Raw genomic sequence first — 25,215 nt, 5'->3', positions numbered from 1 at the left:
AAAGTTAGCATCGTGTGTTCAAGAAAAGCCTGGATGAGGCACTCAGTGCCATGGTCTAGTTGACTGGCTAGGGCTGGGTGATAGGTTGGACTGGATGATCTTTGAGGTCTCTTCCAACCTGGTTGATTCTATGATTCTATGATTCTATGACTAGCCTGGGATGTTTAGACCTGGAGTTTTCCATGGGCTCTTATGCCTGCAGGATCTTGTTCACTGCATAAAATGCCCATATGCATTGGCTGTGAAAGCAAAACTGAAATGACTTCTGCAGCCACTTGCATCATCTGAGGTGACCAGCATGGAGCTGGCAGACATGGCTGGCAGTTGGATCTCAGCAGAGCCAGGTGGAGTCTCTGCTAGGGCCTGCAGCACTGTGTGCTGTCAGCAGGACATCCCCCACCCCTCAGGGGCTTCTAGAAGGTTCCTCAGTGCCTGCCCTCAGGAGGAGCTGCACCACTGCTAGAACTAGATGATCTTTAAGGGTCCTGCCAACCTAAACCATTCTATGAATCTATGAACTTGATCATCTGGGAAAATCAACCCTCATCACGCTGGGCTCCTCTTTAGAAGGGGCGAAACAGCTGCTGGGAGATTTTGGCCCAGATAACCCATCTGTTGGCCGCTTGAGGAGAGAGAAGGAGGAGCCATCATCTTCTCCTGGGAAGAAGGCTAGTTAAGAACAGGTGCTGAGCTGCCTTTGAGCTGCTGAGGGGGTGGCTCTCTGCTCTCCCTGGAGCCTCGGCTGCAGGCTGCCACAGGGCACGGCAGCAGGGAGCGGCTGTGACGACTGCAAGCAGGTCAGTGACTAAACCAAAGTCAGATTAATCCTCCCTTGGTCACATTAACTTCTCTCACACCTTTTTAAGTATGCATCAAGGAAAATCCTTTCACAAATCATCAACTTCAGTCTTGTTTGGTTCAAGTGTTATTTCTTTTGCTATTGAGAGTAAGCTTTCTTTATAAATGACTATTTCCTTTTAAAACAGAGGTTTATCTTTGGTATCAAAGTAGCCTTTAGGTTGTTTGCTGCTTTTGTATCTTCCAACTGTGGTCAGTAGGATGGAATCTATCTGGAGGCCTGTAACTAGTGGAGTCCCACAGACATCGGTACTGGGACCAGTTCTGTTCAATATACTCAGCTATGACCTGGATGAGGGCACAGAGGGCACTGCCAGCAGGTTTGCTGATGACACCAAACTGACCAGCGTGGTTGACACTCCAAAGGGCTGTGCTGCCATTCAGTGAGACTTGGACGGGCTGGAGGGTTGGGCAGGGGGAAATGGAATGACATTCAACAAGGGCAAGTGTAGAGTCTTGCACCTGGGAAAGAATAACCCCAGGGATCAGTATAGCTTGGGGACTGACCTGTTGGAAGGCAGCAAAGTGGAAAAGGATCTGGTGGTCCTAGCTGATGGGAGGCTGACCATGAGCCAGCAATGTGCTCTTGTGGCCAGGAAGGCCAATGCCATTCTGGGGTGTATTAGAAAGGCTGTGGCTAGTAGGTCAAGAGAGGTTCTCCTGCCTCTCTACTCTGATCTGGTGAAGCCACCTCTGGAGTACTGTGCCCACTTCTGGGGCCCCCAGTTCAAGAGGGACATAAAACTGTTTGAGAGAGTCCAGAGCAGAGCCACAAAGATGATTAAAGGAAGGAACATCTCTTTTATGAGGAGAGGCTGAGGGAGCTGGGGCTGTGCTGCTTGGAGAAGAGGAGCCTGAGAGGTGACCTCATCAATGTTTATGAATATGTAAAGGGTGAGTGCCAGGAGGCTGGAGCCAGGCTCTGCTTGGTGTTGCCTGATGACAGGACAAGGAGCAATGGGTGGAAGCTGAGGCATAGAAAGTTTAATGTAAACATGAGAAGGAATTTTTTTCCTGTGAGAGTGACAGAACCCTGGAACAGGCTGCCCAGGGGGGTTGTGGAATATCTCTCTCTGGAGACATTCAAAACCTGCCTGGACACGTTCCTGTGTGATCTGCTACAGGAGATCCTGTGCTGGCAGGGGGGTTGGACTGGATAATCTTTCAAGGTCCCTTCCAGCCTCTGACATTCTGTGTGTGTGATTTCATTTTAAGGAGGAATTATTTAGACAGTACTATTTTCTTCAAAAATATAGAAGTTGATGTTTTAGACTTAAGGGTTTATGGATTTTGCTAATAACTCATTTTTTCCAGAGGAAAAAGTAATAGTCAGGATGACTTTGCTTTTCAGAAAGGAGCTTTGTGGCATTCTTTTTCTGCAAAGTGGTTGTTTTGTGGTTTATTTCTGTAGTTACAAGTCAAACTAGGGCTTCTTAAAGGTTGAATGAAAAATACAGAGTTTTCAGACTGTTGTTTACCTGTTAGCATTTCACAGTTCTTTCTGGATCAAAAATGCTATTAAATCATTTAATCGTGGTAGATTTAATCCTATCTGAAAACTCCTCCATCACATGGCTTTAGAATAGGAATGCACTTACTGACCTGATGGGTCCTCCTCTGCTTACTACAACCACCAGGGCAGCTATTACTTTTTTTTTTGAAGTGTGTCGTACTCTATCTTAACAACAGTCGTGTGCTTTTTTCCTGCTGTTCCCAAAGGATGGCTGTTACAGAGTATAATTGCTTCACAGCATTGCTAGTGAGCCATTTGCCATTGGGATAGAGTCAAAAACAATGAGCTACCACTGCAGATTTAAAAATTAGCAAACAGCAACATAAGCAAGCCCCAAAAGACACCACAAGCAAACACCAAAAGATACCTCAATGAAGAAAACTTGTAGCATCTACTAGAAAGCTTCATGGTTAGTGCTTTGCTTCTAATTTCAAACTGAGCTTGTTTATGGCCAGCTGAAGACCGTTTGTTCTTGTGCTAAAAAATTCTTCTAAGTTAAATGGTATTTTTTCTTCTTTCAGCTTTTTAATTAACACAGTTAGACAGCAAGCTCTCTCAGCTTTTGTTATAGTAGGCTAAACAAATCAAGCTTATTTAGTCTCATTTCATAAAATCTGCTTTCCATTGCCCTGATCTCCCTAGTTGTCCTACTCCTCTAGCTGCATTAGTTCCAGTTACTGGCTCAAATGCAGATGACTAGACTGTACACAGTGTTTCAGGTGAGCTCTTCTCAGTGCTTTACATAATGCTGTTGTTTTTCCCCTGTGTCTGATGGAAGTTATTCCAGCTGCCTTACCCTGGTGATCCATAGCCGTTATATTTTAAGCAGAGCCTTCTTATTCATGTTGAGAAATTATGCCAATGATATTTTTTTAGCTCAGAATGCTAGGATTTGTGAGGGTCTTAAATTAGAGGAAGTTTAGTGAATTGTAATCTACTTTGAATAAGCTCAGACTATGTCTTCTGAATTTATTTTATTCTTGTGTGCCTTGTTACTTTCAACTTGTCCTTTTAAAGTTTTAGCTATTGCTGCAATCTGAATGATAAACATTAATACTGGACATCTTATTTCCCTTTAAAAAATAATCTGTATTCATTTTGCACTAATTTTGTTTTGGTGAAGTTTACTAAGAAGTCCTTGATACTGCTTTAGTCTCCTATTTTAGAGTTGTGAGTCAGAGAGGAGATTAATTAGGGTCCTAGAGTTTAGAGCCATAGCAGATTTGATTTTGTTTCTACCTCACCTGATTTTCAATCTCTAAGGTGATATCTATTAGCTGTTTCCCTTCCATCCTATGCTCAGCTCCTCCTTTTCTATTTAAATGAATGCAAATATCCACCTGAGTTTGGGATGCATGCCTGCATTATCTGCATTCTCTACTACATTCCTTGGTTTCTTTCATTTTATGCAACTGAAACTATTTTCATCCATCTTCATACCCTTCGGAAAGCCTAACACAGCTCCTCCTTTGGCACCTCCTGCTTCACTCCTCTGCTTCTCAGATGAGGACTGATGAGCAAACAGAAGATGGTTTTCCCATGTGCTACTTTTGTTTAGTTTTTCACATGTAACACATTTTTTGATGATATCGTTCATCCAGTTAGGCCTGGAGTAGCTTCTTCTGGGTTTTCTTTTACTTTTTCTTGTGTTTGGAATATAGATTTGTGACCACTTTAACACTCTTGACATTAAATATTTGTCAGATTTTGATCCCTGCTTGATCTATTAGCTGCTCAGTCCAGCTGACATGACTACACTAGAGCTTGTCCTTCTAACTGGAGGAAAGCCACTGTCACTCCAGTCTTCAAAAAGGGCAAGAAGGAGAACCTTGGTAACTACAGGCCAGTGAGCCTCACCTCCATCCCTGGAAAGGTGATGAGACAGTTTGTTCTTAGTGTTCTCTTAAAGCATATTGAAGAAGTGGATGTTATCAGGAGTAAACAGTATAGATTCACCAAGAGGAAGTCATGATTTGACCAATATGATAGCCTTTTACAATGGCTTCACTGGCTGGATAGATAAGGGGAGGGCAGTGGATGCAGCCTCTGACACTGTCTCCCACGGGACGCTCAAAGCCAAGTTGAAGAAGTATGGGGTGGGTGATTGGACAGTGAAGTGGGTTGAAAACTAGCTGAAGGACAGAGGGTTGCAGTCGCAGTAGGACAGAGTCTAGTTGGAGGCCGATGGCTAGTGGCGCTCCTCTGGAATCAGCACTGAGTCCAGTCTTGTTCAGTATATTCACCAGTGACCTAGGTGGAGGGACAGAGTGTGCCCTCAGCAAGTTTGCTGAGGATTCAAAACTGGTAGTGGCTGACAGTTGGGTGAGGAGAAACCTAATCGAATTCAACAAGGGCAAATGTAGAGCACTGCATATGGGAAAGAACAATCCCATGTGCCAGTACAAGCTGGAGGCTAATCTACTGGAGACCAGCTCTGGATTAAAGGGCCTGGAAGCCCTGGTGGACAACAGGCTGACCATTTCCCAGCAATGTGCTATTGTAGCCAAGCAGGCCAATAGCATCCTGGTGTGCATTAAGAAGAATGTGACCAGCAGATCGAGGGAGGTTCTTCTCTACTCTGCCCTAGTGAGGTCTCGTTTGGAATGTTGTGTTCAGCCCCAGGCTCTCCAGTTCAAGAAGAACAAGAAACTACTGGGCAGGGTCCATTAGAGCCACTATGATTAAGGTACTGAAAGATCTACCTCACAAGGGAAGACTGAGAGAGTTGGATTTGTTTAGCTGGGAGGAGAAGAGGCTGAGGGGGAGAATCTCATAGATGCTTACATACCTAAAGGGTGAGCGTCAGAAGAATGGAGTCAGACTTCTGTCAGTGGTGCCCAGTGACAGGATAAGGGGCAGTGGACGCAAACTGGAACACAGGAGGTTCCACATAGACATAAGGGGAAAATTCTTCACTATGAGGGTGGCAGAGCACTGGAACAGGCTGCCTAGAGAGCTTGTGCAGTCTGTCTCTAGACACATTCAAACCCCACCTGAATTGAGTTCCTGCCTAATTTACTGTAGGTGATCCCTCTCTAGAAGCTAGAACATCTCCAGGGTCCCTTCCCTCTCCTGCAATATTGTCATTCTGTGAGAAACTGGAACCCTTTCATTTGTTCTCCTGTTTAACTTAAATTAGTTTGTCTGGCTTGATCCAGAATGGAGTTCTGCAGCTGGCTTATTTCTAATATTCTCACTCCTTATCAGTAATAGAATATAAAGTATCTTATCACTTCTAATTAACATGTTGAGGATTTGATGAAGTGTGTTGTACATTGCATCCAAGAATAACTGGAAGGTACTGCTATTTGTAGTCCCTTCTGTCCCTAGTTTTGTAGCTACAAACAAATGCCCTTAGCCACCATTCCAGGAAAAAGTACCTGTGTCCCAGTGCACATAATGGACTCTGTTTCAGGGACTGCAGAATCCAGAGTAATGTGCCCCATGCTCCCCTGTACTGCACTGAGCCCTGCTAATTGCACTAGCAGAGTTAAGCTGATCTTTCTTTTTTTTTTTTTAAAGAGACGAGCACCTGTAGTTCAACTCTGAAAATCAATTTCTTAGCCTATAAAATGGATTAGTCTCTGGCCAATCTTTAACTTGCCTTTGAGTAGGTATGCATATGTAGCCCACTGTTTACTATGCTGTGCCTCCCACTCTGCGTCTGCATCTGGCCAAGAGCGGATATGAGCACAGTACAGCTGCTTGGTCGGGTATTTAAACTGAGGTGTAAAGGGTCGTGGTTTAGCCCTGGAGGTCCCAGGTAATGAGCAAAATGATGATTATTACACTTCCAGAATCGTATGTACTTGCATTCCTAAGGACAGCTTGTAATAGGGATGTGAAAAGCACAATTTTGTGTTATCTGTTCTGAAGCTCACAACACTTCTGTGGTTTTTTTTCTGTTTTTTTTTTTAATTAAAACATTACTAAATCTATCAAAAGAGACTTTAGAGGAATATGCTTGTCCTTATTTTAATGTCCACAACAAAATGATGAGGATAATATTCCACAAACAAGTTTGGCATTCAGTACATTTAACAGATGATGAAATTACATGGTTATGCAATAATTGTTTCAAAGCTGGAGAGGCAGAACTCTCTCCTTTATTCTGGTAGTACTGAAGTCAGTGTGTAAACTAGCCTAGGTATCTCTGCACACAAAAACTGAGCCAAGTTACCGAGGTTTTGCAGTCATTTCATCTGGGATTAGCTATCAGAGGTAAATATTTTCAGAAGTGTTTTAAGTAAAAAAAAAAAAAAGGTTGTCCTTTTACAAGTAGAACTCCCTCTTTATTTTCATATTAATTTAAAGTATTTTTTCAGTTAATTAAAAAATTTCTATTCCATGATTGGGAAAATACAAGACAAGACTATTCTATGTGAACAGTGTACATGAATCCACATCTGACCCATCACTGTAACACGGCAATTTCTGGTGCAAAACATGACAGATTACTGATCAGGCAGATGTGCTCCCATTACTTCCAGAGGCACCACCAAATTAAGTATGTGGAGCACTATATTTATTCAAGTTTAAGTGTTCTACTTTGAATGTTTTCTCCCTTAAAGATAGCTCTTTTCATAACCTGTGACCTGTTATATATGCAGCTTTGATGAGACGTAGCTATGTTCTCTAATAAGGATAAACTATATTGGTATCATGTATCAGTACTGGGTAGAGTTTGCCAGTAATTTTGGTTACTTTGGTAAAATCTTTGTGTAGGAAATTGTACCAATCTAACTCAGCCACTTGAGAAATAAATAGGTGAAAAATTATAAAAAGCATTGAGGTAAGACCTTCTATAACACTTTCCAACTCCTGTAGAATAAGACTGTAGCACTGAGTAGCCTGTTTTCTCAGAATTCATCAGTACCTCATTTGTAGATACATCAACAGCCATTTGTTTCTTAACCAAATGGTACAGTTGAACTAGAAAAATTACTTGTTCCATCTGGTCTAAATTCCCTTTTCAATCTTTTCATAAACCTATTGATGTATGTAGGATATCTGCTTTGGATCAAGCATAACGTTTTACCCTAATTCCATAAAGTCAGCCTGAAGAACATGATTACAAATGTGATTAGCTCTCTTCATAAAATGCTTGACACCTCTACTAGAATGTATTTAGCAGCTGATCCTGCTTAAAAACAAACCAACCCCACAGATGAGTAGGAACATTTTTTTCTTACCTGGAAAATATTCCCATCTAGTGCTATATATATTTAAGGCAATTGTAACCTTGCAAATGCAGAGGATTTGAAGGGGGGGATGTAGGACAACATGGCATGATGGAAAGTGGCTATGTGGTGATCATTTTCTTTTACAAATACTAAAAAAATAACTTAATCTTGTGAAAATACATGCAGGGACAGATAAGATTTTGATTAGCTATGCTTCAGTCTCTGTCAGTGAATTTCTATGGTAGGCTGATAGATGCAGGGGTGGGCAACATCAAGAGTACATGCATGTGTGGTGGGGAAACAGCCATGGTTATCAGTGGCTCTGTGTAGGGTGGGACAAAGTAATACAAACACAGACCAGAGAGGAGAAACGTCTCTACTTGCACAGCCAGGAGCTTTCCTACAAGAACTGGGATTTTTACACTGCATGATCAATGCACACAGTGGGAAATGTTGCCTTTTTACTAAGGCCTTGTCAGGCAAAGCTTGCTGTCAGCTAGAATTGCAGGGTGGTTTCTGCTTTGGGTTGGGTTGTTTTTAATGGTGATTTAAGTCCCTATTCTGATAGCTTTTTATGTAATAACTCAGTGGCTACAAATCTGTGTTGTGGCAGTTTTTTTTCCCCTACTCATCTTCTCTAATTACCATCTAAGGTGGAAAGGGGGTGATGAAAATGCTACTTTTCTTTAAAATTTATTTTATGTGCACATAGAACACTTAAAGCTTTTTCTTGGGTGAAGAGAGAATGGATTGCTATGTTCCCACCTACCCACTATGGGCACTGGGAGACCTGAACTCCAAGCTTTGGCAAGCATGATAACCAGTAGGCTAAATAGTCTTATTCTTTCTTTCTCTTTGTCCTGGTACCTTTTTATGTAAAGTTAAATGTGGAGTGGGAGTGGAGATTTCGCCCACATTAGAATAGCTTGGTGATCAGGAGCTCTAGTAAAGTGAGAATTGTGGGGCTGGAACCTTTTGGGTCTGGGAATTGCTATGTGTTACTCTGCTTCAAGATAGGTACTTGAAGCGTGGAGAGAAAGTGCAGTAGATAGTGGTAGCAGTTGGTCTATCCTGGTAAGAAAAAAATACATGTCCACAAAGAAAGAAATATGGGCTGTAAATGGTATAAGAGGGGAGGCATCTCCCAGCAGCTCTGCGATGGCTTGGCTGTGTTTGGGAGCCTGGGCCGATGCTTACTAACTTCAGTGAAACTGTAACAGGCTATTTGCGACTGCAAGTTTAGGTACTGTGATGTTAGGAATGGGATCCCTTTCCTTGCACAGTGTGTCCTCACGCCTGGGCTGTCTGTCCCAGGACAATTGAACTGTCTGCTCTAAAGCCGCGGCGGGGGATGAACTGCAGTGATGGCCTTTCCTTAACTTTGCCTCAAAAAAAAAGCCAAATGGCGGGTCGCCGTGGAGGAAATCGGGAGGCAAGGAGATGTCCAGGCGTTTCTCTTGGGTCCCGTCTCGGCCGAGAGGCAAAGCACCGTGGGGCCGCGCTGCTGCAGGCCCCGGGGCTGGCCCTGGCGTGCCATGGGCTGTGAGCACTGCCCTGCGCCCCGCCCGCCGCCCTCAAGGCTTAGACGCGGGGCAAGGAGCAGCTCTCGGTCTTTCCTTTGCCCCCTCTCCGCGCAAATACTGATGGTATTACTAGCACTCGATTCGGTTACCTTTGCAAAACGTCTCAGAGGGTAGCAAATGACGTCCGGGCAGACAAGGATAGGGTACAAACATCGACCTTAATTCGAAGGATAGGATAGGTTCGTAATTATCGGCATTGTGCTGTCCTACCTAACAAATCCAGTCAGTTTCGCACGTTTTCTGTGATCTGCGCTAATTACCCCTATTCATTTCACAAGAATGTTGTGTCGCTGAGGTACCTTGAAGCAAAGGACGCCGCCGGCAGAGGGTACGCAGCCTCGTTAGCAGGGATGGTAGCGGCTTGCAAAGGGCCGTACGAAGGCAGGAGCCTCGCAGGGAAGAGGCACGGCTGCACAGCCCGGCTGCCCGGGCACGGCGTGGGGCGCAGGGACATAAACTTCAGCTTTTAGCGCTTTTAAATAATGATCATGGGGCTACCGTGACAGGTGAAGCAACTGGAAGTCAGCTGGCATTAAGTGAGAAATCATTAATCAGTTTAAGACTGGTTTAGTACAGTTTTCTTGCTGTAATTGAGGAAAAAGGGAGGATTTGAGGAATCTAGAGTCCGTATGCTCGCTTCTAAATTGCACTGAACTTCTACATCGAAAAATCCTTTCCTAAAAATAACTGCTGTTCATCCAGTAATGTAACTGACTTGCAAAGTACTTCTTAGTCTGATCTCAATTGCCCAGTAGTGTTTCATGCCTCCCCCCGTTTAAAAGCAATAGGAAAAACTTGGTGCTTGGATTTAGACTGATTTTTCACCGGCGATAAAGGGGCTGTTTTCTGTAACAGCGTAGATTATTAGAAACTTGTAATTTACAGTTTGCGTTTGCCATCAAAATCACAGCAGGAGAAGAAAGAGACTGGAGTCTGCAGTAGCTGCAGTAATTCCCGTTCACGGGTTTCATATAACGATGGAAAAAAATCAACCCTTTCAGAGAAAACTTGCCTGTTAATATACAATGACTTCAGAAAGTGCAATAAAATCAATTAACGCTGCAAAAGCACTGGCCAAAAAGAAAGCAGAGAAAGAACGTATGGTAGTGTAATGGATTTTCAAGCGTTTATCCTACGACTTGATAAACAGCAATGAGAAGCCGAGATGGTGGAAATAATTAGTCTCGCAGACTTAGTGAATATAGACAATTTATTATTATAATTTTATCCTTTCAGTGGTTATTCAATTTTATTTTTTAATTTCGCCACCTGACTCTCAAGGGCATTAATCTAAAGTTTGATCTCGGCTTCCTCGGGGGCTTGGTTTCTTCTGACATTTTCTTTTTGCAAAGCAAAGCGTGATTTGTCATTTGCCAGGGCTCATTCTTAGTTATTTTTTGCATGTCTTTTAACGACTGTTACCATTAGCTTTAGTGGATGTTCCGGAAGGATCAGCTGTTTCCTTTCTGAAGCGCCAGCCGCTTCTATCCCTTCTGTTTTTTCAGACGCGCAAACTTTGAGAGAGCGCCGATTGCAGAGGGTGTAGGAGCATGCCGTAGCTCTTGATCCATGCTCTCCTTGCGAACTTTTCTGCTTGTTCTCAGAAGTTTGTAGCTCTGTTAATACAGTAGGGGAAAGGTATCTAACGTAAAGACTACAATTTCCAGAAGTCAGAATTTATTACAGTTAAACTGTGATAAGATCCCATCTGTTATGAACACATGTAGCACCAATTGTTTTTCATACAACTGCAATTTATTTACCCTTCAGAGTGAATGAGATTACAAGTGTGATTAAAAGAAAACAGCAAAGCAATCATCATCGGCACGGTTGTTCTTCAGCCCGGCCTATCTAGTTTTATCTGGTTGAATCCATTCGTGCTGCAATGCCCCTCTTTGGATTAGAGCGGAGGTTCGCTCTGCCCCAGTAGGCGATTTAGATGGATGTGGGATGCGGGCGGAGGCGGTGCGGGGATGGCCTCCAGGCCGGGAGCTACGGCCCGGGCAGAGCCCGGCACACCGTGGGAGAGCGGTTGCTTGCGCCTCGGCGGCAGCCGCTCCTAAACCAGCGCTGCCCTCGACTCCGCCGGCGAGCCCGGCAGCGCCGCCTGGCGGTCGGGAGCCCGAACGAAGTCCCCAGGGGCCGCAGAGACAAAGGGCAAGAGCCTCCGCGCGGCTCCTGGGCCGCGGAGCCGCCCGGCACAGCGGCCCCGCCTGGGTCTCCGCGGTCCATGTGCCACGCTCTGGCCTGCACTTCAGGAGAGCAGTAACCTTCGTTATTAGCTGGAACGAGAGCCTGCACAATGGAGGGAGGAAGGGAGATATTTTTTGTGTTTCTATTGATCGTAGTAGTGTAGCAACAAGGAATGTGCTTGCTTGTCGTCTTACCACATCCCACAGAAGTGGTATGGATCTGGGAGCACGAGCTTCACAAAATAGAACAGGAAAGATTAAGCATTAAAGAAAAAGTCCCACTTGTTCTTACCACAATAGCCTAAGAACAATAATCTAATTTAGTTCCCTTTCAAACTGTTTCAAGATATATATGTGTGTGTATATGTGTATATATATCCTCCAGGTTTCAGTGGGCGTCTTTCTGCTGCTCTGTTATCATTATTTCTTGCCTTGATGTGACGTTGAAGACAGCTGACAGCATTGTCAGGTTGTCTTTAATTCATTTGAAGATTAAAAAAAAAAGAAGAAGAAAAAGAAGAAAACCCACACCACATAAGGCTTCTTACAATATTCAAAGCCTGAACGAATTTACTTTTTTCACATAGGGGATGGGGTGGCTGGGAGGGGGGAGCAGCTGATGAATTTCAGACATGGAGAGAACAAAGTCTATGCATCGCTCTGTGTGCATACACTCTGAGAACAAGCTACTGGAGATGAGATTTTTGCAGCAGCAGCACCCAGTTGATATTGATGAAGAAATATCCACCATTAGGACAATCTTCTTGCGTTTATGTGCAAGTCCAAATGTATAACCTGCTGAAATTTCGACCCCGTCTTTGCTGCCAAAGCATTCCACCTCTAAAGACATGGGAGCATATGGACTCAGGGTCCATCTTTCTTCTCTTGACACCTTTATGTGTCATCACAACATAATTTTACTTTAAAAATAAAGTAGACAATCTGAGCCGAATTTCCTAGAACTGAGAGATTTAGCAGGGATTAGGCACCTCCAATCAGGGTTGATTGCCTTCCTGCTGCAGGTCTGTTAGTGAAGCAGTGTGGGCTGTGCTCCGCGGTGCAGAGAGAATTGTGAGGTTGGGGTCGTAGCCTGGGGTTAAAAATGCTTGATATTATACCCAAAATCTGTCTGGAGAATAGAGCCGATGTTGGTAACTCCAGGGTTATTCCACCTTCTGATTCGCTCCTTTAAAACAAACAAGCCACCGAACAAATAAACAAACAAAAAACTCTACCAAAACCAACAAAACAAGCACACACGGGGGAAAAGGCGGGGGGAAAGGCAGCAAAATCCCTAACCGGCGCTCTACTGAAAGCCTGGAGTGAGCAAATAGTATTAAATCAAGACAGCACTTCTCTCCATCCTCTGTCTAAAAGAATGAAGTCTGATCAATGTTGTTTAAAAACACAGGAATGCACATTCACTTTTGTTTCATAAACCTTGGGCATTTCAGGACGCCTCTTGCCTAGGTGATCGCGATCGTAGATGTGGGCAGTTCAGTACAAACCTCGGATTAGAGTGAAGAGGTTTAGCCCCAGCCAGCACATTGCATGTCATGTACTTTGCTGGTTACACTGAGAGTAGCTCTGAAGGTGGTGGATGGACAGTGGGTGACTTTCCAGTCGTAGAAAACGGAGACTCTTATCACTGAGGAAAGCTTCCCGTCGTGGAGGCATCTTTGCACTATAGCTCTAGCACAGGTTTTGCACTTGAAAATCGGGCAAGCAAATGTGTATCTATGTGTTTGGCGCAGACTTGTATGCAGAAGCCAAGACACATATGCCCATATAGACTTAGATATATTGCAGAAACTCCTTTGCTGTCTGTGGAGTCTGATGTTTTATTGTTTCATAAAACTGGCGTAATTACATTTCCCCACAGATAAGATAAACAGAACCCTTCTTCTCTAAGCGTTGCTTATCAGAAGTATTTTGTTGAAGTGGCATCCAGAGTAAACCTTTGAGAGGGTATGGGAATGCGTTATTTTTTCTTGTGGTTCTTCAGCTGCACTTAGCATCTGACAAGAGGTGATTTAAATATTACATGAGTTTAATGTTCAGGAAAGATTTGTGAGAAAACCGAAACTGTTTAATTTAAACTAATGTATGCCTGATTCTGGTCAGATTAATCAGAGTTTCAGGTTTTGATGGGTTTTGCCCTTCTGTTGCTTGTCCTCTCGAGATGGTTTTTCACTGTGAAATTATTTTAGTTTGGTGGCATGGACCAGCGGCTGCTGTCAACTCTACAACCCATCCAGTTAGTAGGAACATTGGAGAAAAAATAACGAATGCACTCCTTTTGCTGAAAAACATTAATGCCCATAAGTCAATCTCTGTTAAGAAGGGGGGCAGTTTGGTGGGGGGAAGAAAATTTCCTAAATTAATATCAAAATTCTAGGTGACACTTGCCAGGTCAAATACTCAAAAAGCCTGGAGGAGAGGCCTCCTTACCACCAACCTACGTATAAACCGAGGTGTTTTAATTTTTCATTAATCTCGAGGACAGTGTCTGTGGAAAACAGTAATAATAACATTCAGCCGTAGTTTCATCACTTGCATCGGTAATCTTTATGTGTGTTACTTGTTAGAGCCGAAATCCACGGGATTGTCTGTTGCGCTAAGACACACAAATCCCTGTCTCGCTCTCTTCAGACTAGCCCTCGCAATACCTGATGGCTGAAGGGTTCCAGCTAGTGAAGTCCGGGCTGCAGCTGTTAGAAATCTGTAATTGTGAAATATGTGAGCAGAAGAGGAGCATGTGCAGTGCTGGTGGCTTTTTTAATCGTGGCAAATCTGTAAGAGATGCTTGCACACTCATATGGAGCCTGAAATGTAATTTTCGTCAAATTACAGATAGTTACAATAGCGAAGCGGGCAGGCAGGCTTGCCGGGCTGCGCTGCTAGTGCACAGCAACGGGGGCAGAGAAGAGGGCGGGGGGTGTGCGACGTGGGGCGAGGGCTGTGAGCTTTCTCTGCCTTTCTCGGAGCCGCTGGATGAATCCTGCGCCACCACCTCCCACGACCCACAAAACCCTTCTTTCGATTACTTTCTGTGCTTGTATCCACTTCCTATTTTATTATTGAAGTCAACTTGGTGCCCTCCCCTCCCTTTCTCTAACTCTCAGTTCACAACGAGAGCTCATTTTACATTCCCTAAAGCAGAGAGACGTGGTGGTCCCTTTCCCGTTTAAAAGGGGAAGGGAGGAGGAATCTAACGCATCTAGTTAAAGCGCAAAGCTTTTGCCGTGCCGCTTTCGGGTCAGCGGCCCAGACGAGCCGAGCGCGGCCCAGAGTCGGAGTCCCCGTGTGCGGTCCGGCCACAGGCCCGGCTAGGCTCCGGCAGGACTGCCGCTCCTTACCGGGTGCCGAGACGGCTGGGCGAGTGCTGGAGCTTCATTAGCTTGCTGCTTTTCTCTCCGTTGCACGTTACCGCTAACTTTCACTAATTATCTGGAGTAAATGTATTAGACTAATTAGCATCTGGGCACCACGGGAAACTTTGAACAGTAATTATATCAGAGGGGTACCGAAGGAAGGAGAAACCCCAGTGATTTGTCAAGCAATGTCGCTGCTTGCAACTTTTCCCCTGGCAGCGTGTCGCGCTGGGGTCGGTGCGGGAGCAGCCTGCAACGGGAGCAGAGGGACAGCAGGTACTGAGGTCCGCATGAGCCTATCCCTGCAAGCGCCTGGCAGACCGCGGAGCCCCAAGCTTTTCGCTGGCATTGTCTTTTACCCGCTTGGGTATCGCTTTTCCTACTATCTGGGCGGCAACGGATTGTTCCGCAGTTTCGGTAGCTGCTCTGGCTTGTCCATCGCAGCCGCCGCTCCTACCTGGGTTCAGAACGAGACGGAGCCGGGCGGTGGCCCTGGGAAGCCCGGGCTGGAGAGGTAGAGACGCGGCGCAGGCAGGGGCAGCCACTCGCGGCATCACGTCGAGTTTAGCACTGTACTTCAGTAAAGAGCAAACTCGGACCAGATAATGGATGAACTTCTTTTTTCTTTCCCCTTCCCTTTCATTTGTTTGAAAGAAAATTAGTTTTCTGAGCTTTTTTTTTTTTTTTTTTCAAACCGTGACGATCATTTGTGTTGCGGTGCGAACTGAAGAAAGAAATTGACAGTAACTGGACGAGATCAAATGGCGCTTCTCTAATTGCTTCTGAACTTCTCGTTTTGAAAAAAGAGATGGTTATGCATTACACTGTAAAAAAGCGTAAGCCTGCAGATAATCTTCTTAGTCTTTTACAATTAAGTCCTGCCTTCCCCATTTCTTCCTAAAGAACGAAGTACTTTAATTAAAACACATTTTAAAAAAGGAGAGGGAAAAAAAGTTAATCTTCCTTAGGAAAGTGAAAGAGATTTAACCGAGTCTCTGTTTTCCCACTTCGTGCCTAGGAATTCTGCTGAAGGAAAAAAAAAAAACAAAACCAAAACTCCCTGTGGTTTTATTTGTTTGTCTGTTTCTTTTTTTTTTTTTTTTAAAGAGAGCCCTTGAGTTGCAATTAAAAAAAATTTAAAATTTTTAATTAAAATTGAATAAATGTTCAAGGAGAAATTAGCAGTTGTCTCCATCCAAGACCTACTTGGGTTTTATAACAGAAACAAAGCATATTTAAAAAAAAAAAAAAAAAGGCATATTTAAAAAAAACCCAAACCAAAAACCTAAAACCTTTTAATACATCAAATATACGGAATTTTAATCTTTAAAGCAATACATTGTCTATTTTAGTACATGACGTAAACCTTACTTAACCCTTTTTACAGGGTGGACTTAAAAATTAAAAATAGTTAAGTGTTCCTTTTAAAGAACAAAATAAGGCAAATGAGGTTTTTGGAATAGTTTTTTGTTTTGTTTTTGTTTTTTTGTTGTTTGTTTTTTTTCTTTTTTTCTTCCAGAATACATACAAAAAAATACCAATTCTCTTTCAAGGGTATACACCTTAAAAATAATTGCAATTTGAAATTATAACTGACAAATTGCGAGTTGTTTTTTTAGTAACAAACATGCATGTAAATTTTTGTTTCAATGAGACATTAAATAAGAACGTACAATACAATCATAGCAATTTTAAAGTAACATTAAAGAGAAGACCTCTATCTTTTTATTTATATTCTACAATGGGTGTTCCACTTTTACCTATTGAGCTCGGTTAAGTAATGCACTTTATGATTCGTTGTCCCGCTTGAAGCTAACATAAATAAATACAGTGCTCATGGATCCAGTCCTCAAATGAACACTATTTTATAAAAAGTCAGATTTTTTTTTTTCTTTCCAACTTTTATAAAGTTTTTCAGGGCTTCCTTCCCTCACTGCTAAACTCTGTGTTGTGTTGTGTGTTAAAGCCCCGCTGCCTGCACTCACTGGTACCCCAGGGCCGAGGCTGTGGTGAGTCTCTGCCCATAGAGTGCATAGGGGGAATAGTAAGGTCCGGTGGCAGCGGGCACAGGCACAGGGGCCCCAGGGGTGGGCAGAGGGCTCTTGGAGTAGGGGTGGTAGCGGCTGCCAAGTCCCAGCGCATGGTGTGGGCTGCGTAGGGCCAGTGTGCCCGGGCTGCCCGGAGCGCCTGTTGTGGGGATGTGCATGTGGCATGCCATGGCTGCAGCTGCTGCGCTGGCCAGTGATGAAGAGCTGGGGTAGCTGGAGAGCAGTTTATCGGTGCCTGGGAAGGCAGTATGGGTCCGCAAGTGGCTAAGTAGCTCTTCCGAAGTTGCAAAGCGCTTGTCGCAGGGTCCGTTGGCTGACACCCAGTTGCAGATGTGCGGCTGGGGGTCGTTGGGAAGCATGAAGCCGTAGGGGTACAAAGGGTGGCCAGCTAGTGAGGGCGGCGTGGCACCGGTCAGCGAGGAGTGGACGCTGTGCAAAGGATGGGTGGGGTAGACGAGGGGGTATCCGGATTTGAGGGCCTGGTCATGGGCGCAGGAGGCGCCAGCGGCGCCTGCCAGGTGGCTGGCACAGTGGTAGCTCAGGCAGTACGGGTCTCGGCACAAGCTTGCCGTCATCACCGACGGCGGCGATGCGCCCGCCAGCGGGCTCGACCCTGCTGGCTTGCTGCAGCCCAGGCTGCTGGCAGCGGCCAGCTGGGCCCCAACTAGGCTTGAGGATTTGGTGGGGTCCAGCGCCACTCCATGCGGCAGGAATTGGGGCGGGTAGCCGGCGTAGGCTCCAGCCAGCGTCCCCGGGTAGCTCATACCCGCTGGAGGCAGTGGGAAAACGGTCTGTCCTGGCTTGTAAGGGGAGACGGGAGCCACGAGGCCGGAGCCCAGGACGGAGGTGGAGGAGGTGGCAGTGGTGCTACTGCAGGAGGAGGTGGAGTCCGAGGCGATGGGTTTGGAGCCCGGCGTGCTCTCCTGGTGCTGGTTGACTTCCACGTTAATTCCGGCACAGCTCACGCTAATCCGGCTGTGGCTGATGCTAGTGGTACCTGGGCCTCCCTCTGAGCCGGAGCCGCCGCTTTTTCCGCAACCCTCTGAGTCCTTCTTGTCCTCTACGCCTTTGCCCTCGGCCGGCAGCAGCCCCGGCGAGCAGGCGGAGGCGCTCGAGTTGGGGCTGCCTGTCCTTGGGGTGAACGGCTGACAGGTGGCGCTCGGCACCCGGAATCCCGACTTCTCGCCGGCCGCGACCCCCGCGGCAGGAGCGCCCGTGCAGCCCGTCGCCCCCGGCTCCTTCTTCTCTGCGCCGGGCTTGGAGTACGGCTTGAAGCTCGATTTGTCCTCCACGCCGATGTCGCTGAGCTTCAAGGGGCCCGACTTAGAGTCCTTGTCGCCTCCGGAGCCATTGGAGGTGACCGAAGAGAGTTTGGAGGAAGGGGATGGGTCCGGCTTCCCTATCTGCGAGCAAGTTTGTGCCAAAAGGGCCAATGGACTCTTCTTCGCATCCAGCTGCGGAAATTAGGACACACAAAGACAGAGGTTTAATCGGAGTATTAAGAAAACCTCTGGGGCAAGCCTAGGACGCTTGTCCCGCACGTTTTCGCGGAGAACAGCCTGGAAGTAATGAACAATTTCGTGCGCATTCATCACTCTGACAGCCCCCTTCCCTGCATGCACCATTTTACCCAAAGCCTTTTAAAAGAGCTGGAGATTTTCATATCCCTGCGAGCCCACCGCGGAAGCCTTCGGCGGCGCCCACCCCTTCCCAGGCAGCGGAGGCAGCAGTGTGGAGCTCGGCGACTCGACGCTTGCTTCTCCGCCGTTCCGGCACACAAACCCGCCCATGAACTATAGCAACTGCAGCATTTTTGCGCCCTGAGTGCTGACACTATTTATAAACAGAGCCCGAGTAAGCCAGCGAGTGGGACTCCAGGGGAGAGGGGTGTCCTCGCTCCACAACGACCTTAATGAGATAATTCATTCCCATGGACACACCCTTCCCCCTGCCCGCTCCGTTTCGAGTTTCGGTCCCGCAAAAAGCAAGCGAGGCAGAAGAGGGGCCAACAACCTCAACGGAGGAGAAAAAGGACGAATAAGGCCCCTAAAGTAGAAACGCGTGTCGGTACTTGAAACGGAATGGTCGGGTTGCTGAAATAGTTTTCCTGCCGCACCCACGCTTGAGTCTGTCCCTCTGCGCCTCTTTCCCTCCCACCCCTCAACCCCCGGCCAAAACGCACCCTGCAGCAGCAAGGCTGTTTGGCTCTCGGCGCGCTGCTTAGTTGCGTGGCCGAATCGTGACCCCAAAGTGGGTCGTTTCCTTCCACTCACCCTTCCTCTCAAAAAAAAAAAAAAAAAAAAAAAAAAAAAAAAAAAAGAAAGAAAAGGGAAAAAAAAGGGAAAAAAAAAGCTTAAGCGATCAAAATTTATAAGATATTTTACACGAGAACTAGAGATTAGCGCAGTGAACATGGAAACAATAACCAGGAGCGGTCCCCTGCGTTAATTCTAGATCAAAAGTAGCCACTTTCCCGGTGTAAATGTATTTCAAGCTCAGAAAAGACTGCTGGGGGAGGCTGGCGAAGACGCCATGCATAGCGAAAGCCCGAGCAGGGAGAGGAGAAAGAGCCAGGGGGTCGGGGCTGTTTCGAAGGTCCTTACCTCGATTGGGCTGACAGGCGTGGAGGGTAAAGGCTGCAGGTATTCGGGGTGTAAAATGTGTCCAGTCCGCGCCGTGAGCATTTTCAAGACTTTGATGGGAAGGCGGTTAGCTTGGCGTAGCGGGTCCGAGGGGGGGACGGCGTGGAAGCAGGGCTTGGCGGCGGCGGCGCTGCTGCCGTTATTCCCAGCGTGCCCGTTCGGCCCGGCGAGGTCGGCGGCGCTGCGGCTGCGGCGGGGGCTGCCTCCGGGCTCGCTGAGACTGCTGCTGCGCTTACTACCTCTTATAGCAGAAAGCGAGGGCGATGTGATCATGACCCAAAACCTCGCATGAAAACTGGGGCAAGTGGCGCCGCTCGCACTTGGAAACGCTCACTCGCTTTCTGAAGGCGAGGAGGGGAAAACGCCACACGCTCCCCGAGCAGAAAAACAAACATAAAATGTCCCGTGGCTCTCTCTGGCGGGGAGGGCGTGGGTGGGGAGAGGGAGGGAAAGGGGGAGCCGGCCGGTCAGAAAGAGGAGGAAAAAAAGCCGAGTAATCCTTGGGCTGTGCTGGGGGCGGGAGTGGGGGCCGCGAGCGTGTGCCGCTGTGCCCCTCGGCCGCTCTCGGCTCCCCCGGCTGGCGCGGCGCGGAGCGCTCGCCTCCGCCGCTCAGCTGTGATGCGAGCCGCTGCCCATCCAGCCCGGGATCTGGCAAAGAAACTCACTTCAAAAGCAGCTGAATTAGTCTGAGATTAAAGCCTTTGCCGCCTTCCAATCAAATGGGACCCCGAGGTGATTGGAGGGTCAAGGGGATGTGACGTTCCCTTTTCTAGGTCTTTTTTTCCTCTGTTTTTAATGGTCTCTCGCTCCTTTTTTTCCCCTTCCCTTTTCTAGTCCACCTCCCCTCTCCCCTCCCCTCCTTCCTTGTTTTCGCTCCTAGGACGGGCTGGGCGTTAATTTTGTGTTTCACATCACGCGCTGCGAACGTTTTTCTTCCTCCGCAGCCGACGCGGACAGCCCGGCAGAAACGAAGGCGTCCGTGAGGGTAGGGGCCCCGCGCCTGTCGGGGCGGGGGCAGCCGCAAGGCTTCGCTAGCCCCGCCGCCGCCCTCGCCGAGAGCAGCTCCGCCGCACACGCACCGCCCCGCGCACGGCCTGGCGCCTTCCGTCTGCCACGCACGGCGCTTACAGGCACAGCCCGCGCAACCCACTCCCCAAGGCGAGGCCGCTGGGACAGCTCCGTGGCTTCCGCCGCTCCGCGTCCCCTCCAGACCCCCAAGAAGGGCGCGGAGCGTTTTTCTTGCCCCTCCCGCCTCACAACGCGGGGGTAGACTCAGACGAGAACCTGCAGAGCGCTGGCCTGCACGTCGCCGCCCGCGGCAGGCGGGAGCCGGGGCGCTGCGGCGCGGCTTGCGGCGGCGCGGGGAGCGCGGTGGGATTGGGGGAGGCCAGTCGTCACACGCCGGGCTGTCACGCACCGCCCGCCGCCGCCTTTCGGGTCTCTCCGCCCCGCCGTCAATTGTCAGTGCTCCCCAACCGCAATCAATCAGTTATTTGTCAGCCCCTGTCAATCCGCCCTTGATTTATGTCAGCTTTTGTTGCTGATTACAAGCCTGGTGTGACTTGAAGGGGAAGGAGAGAGAGAAAGAGAGGGAGGAAGGAAAACAGAGGGAGAGACGGGTTCTTCAAGAGAAAAAGCCATTCAAATTGCGGAATAAATCCTTCGAGTAAACTCTATTTGTGTGTCAGCATCCGGCAGTCCTCCCCAGCATCGCGCCGCGCTGGGGGCGAGGAGCAGCGCGGTGCGGGACTGAGTAGGGCTGCCAGGTTCTTCCCTCCTCGTCCTTTTCGAATAGCAACCCTACATCTTAGCATCCGCTGGGCTGGCCCGGTCGCCAGCACCGGGGGCCTAGGGAGTCAGCCGGTCGCCTTAATGAAAGTAACATTTCGCCATTTACGCGTTTGATTTCAGCCAGGCTGTGTTGAGAGCCTCGTAGGGTACGCATACGTTATGAATCCTGCTTTGTGTCTGTGCACTCCTGAAGCGTACCGAGTCTTCTGCCCTCAACCCCGGTGTTACCGTGCGGGCGGGTGCCCCGAGCGGAATCCACAGCCCTTCTGTCGTTTCCCGGACTGCCTTTTCTCTTTTCTCTTTGTATTTTGCGTCCCACTATTCCCCCCACCTCATCCTATAACATTTTTTCACAGGCAAAATGTGTTAATCAATCTTTTACTTTTGTTTCCGGATCTGACATGGTGGCCCACACAATCTACAACATTAACAAAAAGGTCACTTAGAGATAAAACACGTTTGACAAGTGAAGAACAAGGCAAGTGCTTTAGGGGTCGCGTCCAATTCCTGACCTGGACTCCGACCAGAACAGGCGCTGATCCTGGAAGGGGTGGGCGAGAGGAAGGGCTTTCACTTTCTCGCGTTTGTATCTGCTGAACCAAGTCCTTTTTCTTCCCTTGAAACACCAATCTTCCCCGGTCCCTAAGCAGATATGTCAGATAGCCTTTAATGATCTACTCTTCTTAAGAGGTGGATATAAGACAAGTTTTCCTAGATATTTTCTCTTCCTCCCCCCCGACAGCCCCCCTCCCTCTGTAAAACGCTAACCTTTAAATACTGTAGCCAAGTAAGTATATCTGCTGTCTTTTATTAAAACCACTTGCTCTTTTAACATGGTGCATAGAGTAGGGTAAACATGTGGATTTTTTTTAGCTTCTATAAAGACACAGTCAATGTTATCAAACTTTTAAATTTCTGTATTGTCTCTGAAACCACAGAGCTCATTGCCGTAACTTCTCGGTGGAAAGTCATAAAACATACTTTTGTTTTGTATTCACCGCGGTCATCTTACAAGACCGTGAAAATTAAAAGGTGGGGGCGTAAAGAAGGAACTCTTGCGTAAAACCCGATACTGCAATAGGACTGACAAGACCCACAACTTGCCCTCAAGGAGCTTCCCCTTTTCCTTTATATAGAGTGGAAGTGACTTGAATCTGCCCCAGGTTTTCCCCTAGTTCTTTCTTTTGTTGTCAAGTCCAATTGATAAATGGAGTGCAGTAAAACTCTGGAAGAGAGAAAGGGAAAAAAAAAAGCTGAAACCTTCATTTGTGTTCATTTGCATTAAAGTGCTTGGAACAGCTGTTTTCCTTACAGGACCGGGGAGACTCCTATCTGTTTTCTCGTTGTATTTATCCTGCCTCCCAGGGTGAAAGACTAAAGATTAATTGTCTCAAGGTAGAGTCAGCTGTGGGAAGGCTCCCCCCTTCCCATTTTCCCTTCTTTCTTTTCTTATGGAGGTGAGGGTGATTTCGGGAACGGGTTGTTTTACTTGTAAGCCAAGGAAGCAAAGGCGAGAGCCGCTACATGTGTAAACCAGGCAATGCACAGAGGGGAAAAGCACGAACCCCGATATTTGTGGCTGAAGGAGGGGCAATTTAATTGGTAACTTCAGAAGACAGCTTTTTGCCTTTTTTTTTTTCCTTTCTTTTTTTTTTTTTTTCCCCACTTAGCCTTTGAAATTAGATTTAAATCACACTCAGCACTGTAAACTCCTTACGCGGAAGCTTGTAAAAAAATCAGCCTCAAGACATCTCTTCCCTTTCCCCCCTCTAAAGCATTTCTGAGGTACGAGAGCTTATTCAGTGCGCTTGACACACGCAGAAAACGATTCCCAGCGAGGGTCTCGGAGTTAGGATGCACAGACGCAGGATCGGGCGGCGGGGCTGCAGCTTGAAAGCGTTGCCGTAGTTTTTTGTTTAGGCTGCTGCGGGCTCGTTTCCTCCCTTGAGCTTGAAGAAGAGAGATTTCGTCCCGCTCGTTACCTTCGCAAGGGATCCTTGTTTAATGAATCCGTGCAAACGGTTTTCTGTTCGGCATTTACTTGTGCAGTCATGTCGAAGTTTTAGTGGCTGTTGCTTTCATTCTCATTAAAATAATTTTAAAAAAGGACAAAAAACTTAAGGGTTGGAACCCGTCGTCCTCCCCTTTCAAAGGAAATTTGTAACTTTAAAAAAAAAGGGGAGCAAAGGAGGAATTAATTAACAAGTGCCACTCCACACTTTCCTTACCTACCAGCTATTGGCAAGCATGTCAAGTCGATTTTATTTGCACACAATGGAAATGATTTATTTTCTCTTAAAAAGGAGTGGGCTGGCAGATATTTGAGGAGGAGAGGAGAGCGAGAGAGGAAAAAAAAAGTTTGAAAATGCCTTGAACTATTCACTGTCGAGATGGCTAATCAGTATTGAGGCTCGAGGGCACTCGGGCAGCTTTTCAATGCGGTTTTCCTTTCATCTCAAGCTGGATGGAGGCGCTCAATTAAAAGCCTATCAGTTTGTAAGTAAATCAACGCCTATCAAAGTTGTCACATCAAACAAAACGATTATTATTGCAGCCCGCCTCCCCTATTAATCTCCCTCTAAAATAATCCGCTTGACAGGTCAGGCTGGCGAGCTGTAAACCCTGGTCAGGATCACCCAAAAAACCTGGACTGACTAGTTTTCCCTCGGGAGAGGGAAGTGCAGAAACCTCGGCACCAGCGTGCCTGCTCTGTGAGCTTGCTCTCTTGCCATTTAAGTGTCACCTTCTGTAGATCATGTTGGAGTAGGGTATTTAATCTTTTAAACTGAACAGCAAAACCCCTACAGGCCCTTTAGATTTCCCCCCCCCCCCTTTCCAGTCCTTCTCACTTCTGCCATTTAGAACAAGGTTAAGCTTTTAATTAAGAGAAACGCAGCTGCTGAGTTGTGTTTGAGCTGTATGTCCGTGCATAACCCAGTTCAGATACCTGTCTGTCTAACCCGTGCGTCAAATTTCACTACCTACCCCAAGGCTTTTATTAAGATATGCATTGCAATAGATTTTTGTAAACGGCGCGTCTCCGTCTGGTTTGTTTCTGCTTTTGTTTTCTCCCAGGAATGCCAATACTTCGGCTAAGAAATGTGATGAGTTAACAGAAGTGCTGCACCACGAATTTGTGCATTTGCAGAGAGGCACCTTTTTTTTTTTTTTTTTTAAATTCGAGGGTGTATCTGCTCAGAGAATAGTTACACAGGATCACAGGATGTGTGTGCTCAGAGAATAGTTCATGCATCTACACAGGTATCCGGCAGAGCTGTGGGGTGTTTCTTCCAGAATGTTATTAAAGCAAATAATTTGAATGCTCGACGACAGAAAGCAAAATTTCCAAACCCTCTTTGCGTAGTACCTGATAATATTTACCCTTATGATTGTAATTACTTTTCTAATATGTATAAGCAATATATATTTCACTCTTCATGAGGTGCAGGTAATAATTTTGTAAGCAGTGATAATTTGGGAGCTGTGTCAAAATAATAGTAATGTTTGAGTGAGTGTGAATTTTAGTCATCAGTTGTATTTTCACTAAAGAAGCAAAAAAATCACTTGTTTGTTTATTTGCGTCGTTGCTTACTGCTCTCTGAAACATAACTTCTCCTAAAATGTTTTTTTGAGTGAATTTTCTTTCTTTGGTTACACTGAGATAAAGAAGAAATGACTGTACCCAATAAAAAAAAAATTACCCTTCCTCTTTTAAGCCCTTTGATAGATATCCCTATTGATGCTGTTTCATGTATGAGTGTGAAAATTTTTACCCCTGTGTTGAAACCCTTTTCCCAACAGCTATCTTCCAAATCTATCCTCTTTTATGTTTGAAGTGTTTCTCATGCAAACAGCTTTTATTTTAAACAAGCCTTAAGGTAACTTTGTAGACAGTGAGAGGGAGAGCAAGTCAAACGAGTGTGATGACGTGGGAAAGGATGGGTATGTTTCCTGTTAAGTACATGGAGATTTCTAAAGCCATTTCATGTCATTAAATGTCCTACAATTAAAATGATCGTGCTCGAAGCACG

At 46.5% G+C, this 25,215-nt stretch overlaps 2 protein-coding genes across 2 annotated transcripts in view; one reads left to right on the top strand and one right to left on the bottom strand.

Annotated features, from left to right (window-relative positions):
• The first annotated feature begins 717 nt into the window (after window positions 1-717).
• Window positions 718-25,215, top strand: part of LRMDA (leucine rich melanocyte differentiation associated) — a 684,296-nt gene continuing 659,798 nt past the window's right edge. The window contains exon 1 of the mRNA XM_064145514.1: window positions 718-797. The gene's annotated coding sequence lies outside the window, so the exon portion shown is untranslated. The remainder of the gene's footprint in view (window positions 798-25,215) is intronic.
• ZNF503 (zinc finger protein 503) lies at window positions 15,823-20,878 on the bottom strand. Its single transcript, XM_064145504.1, has 2 exons — window positions 19,355-20,878; window positions 15,823-18,205 (listed from the first exon to the last, which is right to left on the bottom strand). The coding sequence occupies exons 1-2, from the start codon at window positions 19,664-19,666 to the stop codon at window positions 16,685-16,687; spliced, it is 1,833 nt and encodes a 610-aa protein (XP_064001574.1). The 5' UTR covers window positions 19,667-20,878; the 3' UTR covers window positions 15,823-16,684.

Source organism: Pogoniulus pusillus, chromosome 6, assembly GCF_015220805.1.
Source record: "Pogoniulus pusillus isolate bPogPus1 chromosome 6, bPogPus1.pri, whole genome shotgun sequence".
In the NCBI taxonomy this organism is placed as follows: domain Eukaryota; kingdom Metazoa; phylum Chordata; class Aves; order Piciformes; family Lybiidae; genus Pogoniulus; species Pogoniulus pusillus.
The sequence above is the reverse complement of the archived record's forward strand: the minus strand, read 5'-3'. Positions and strand labels throughout refer to the sequence as shown.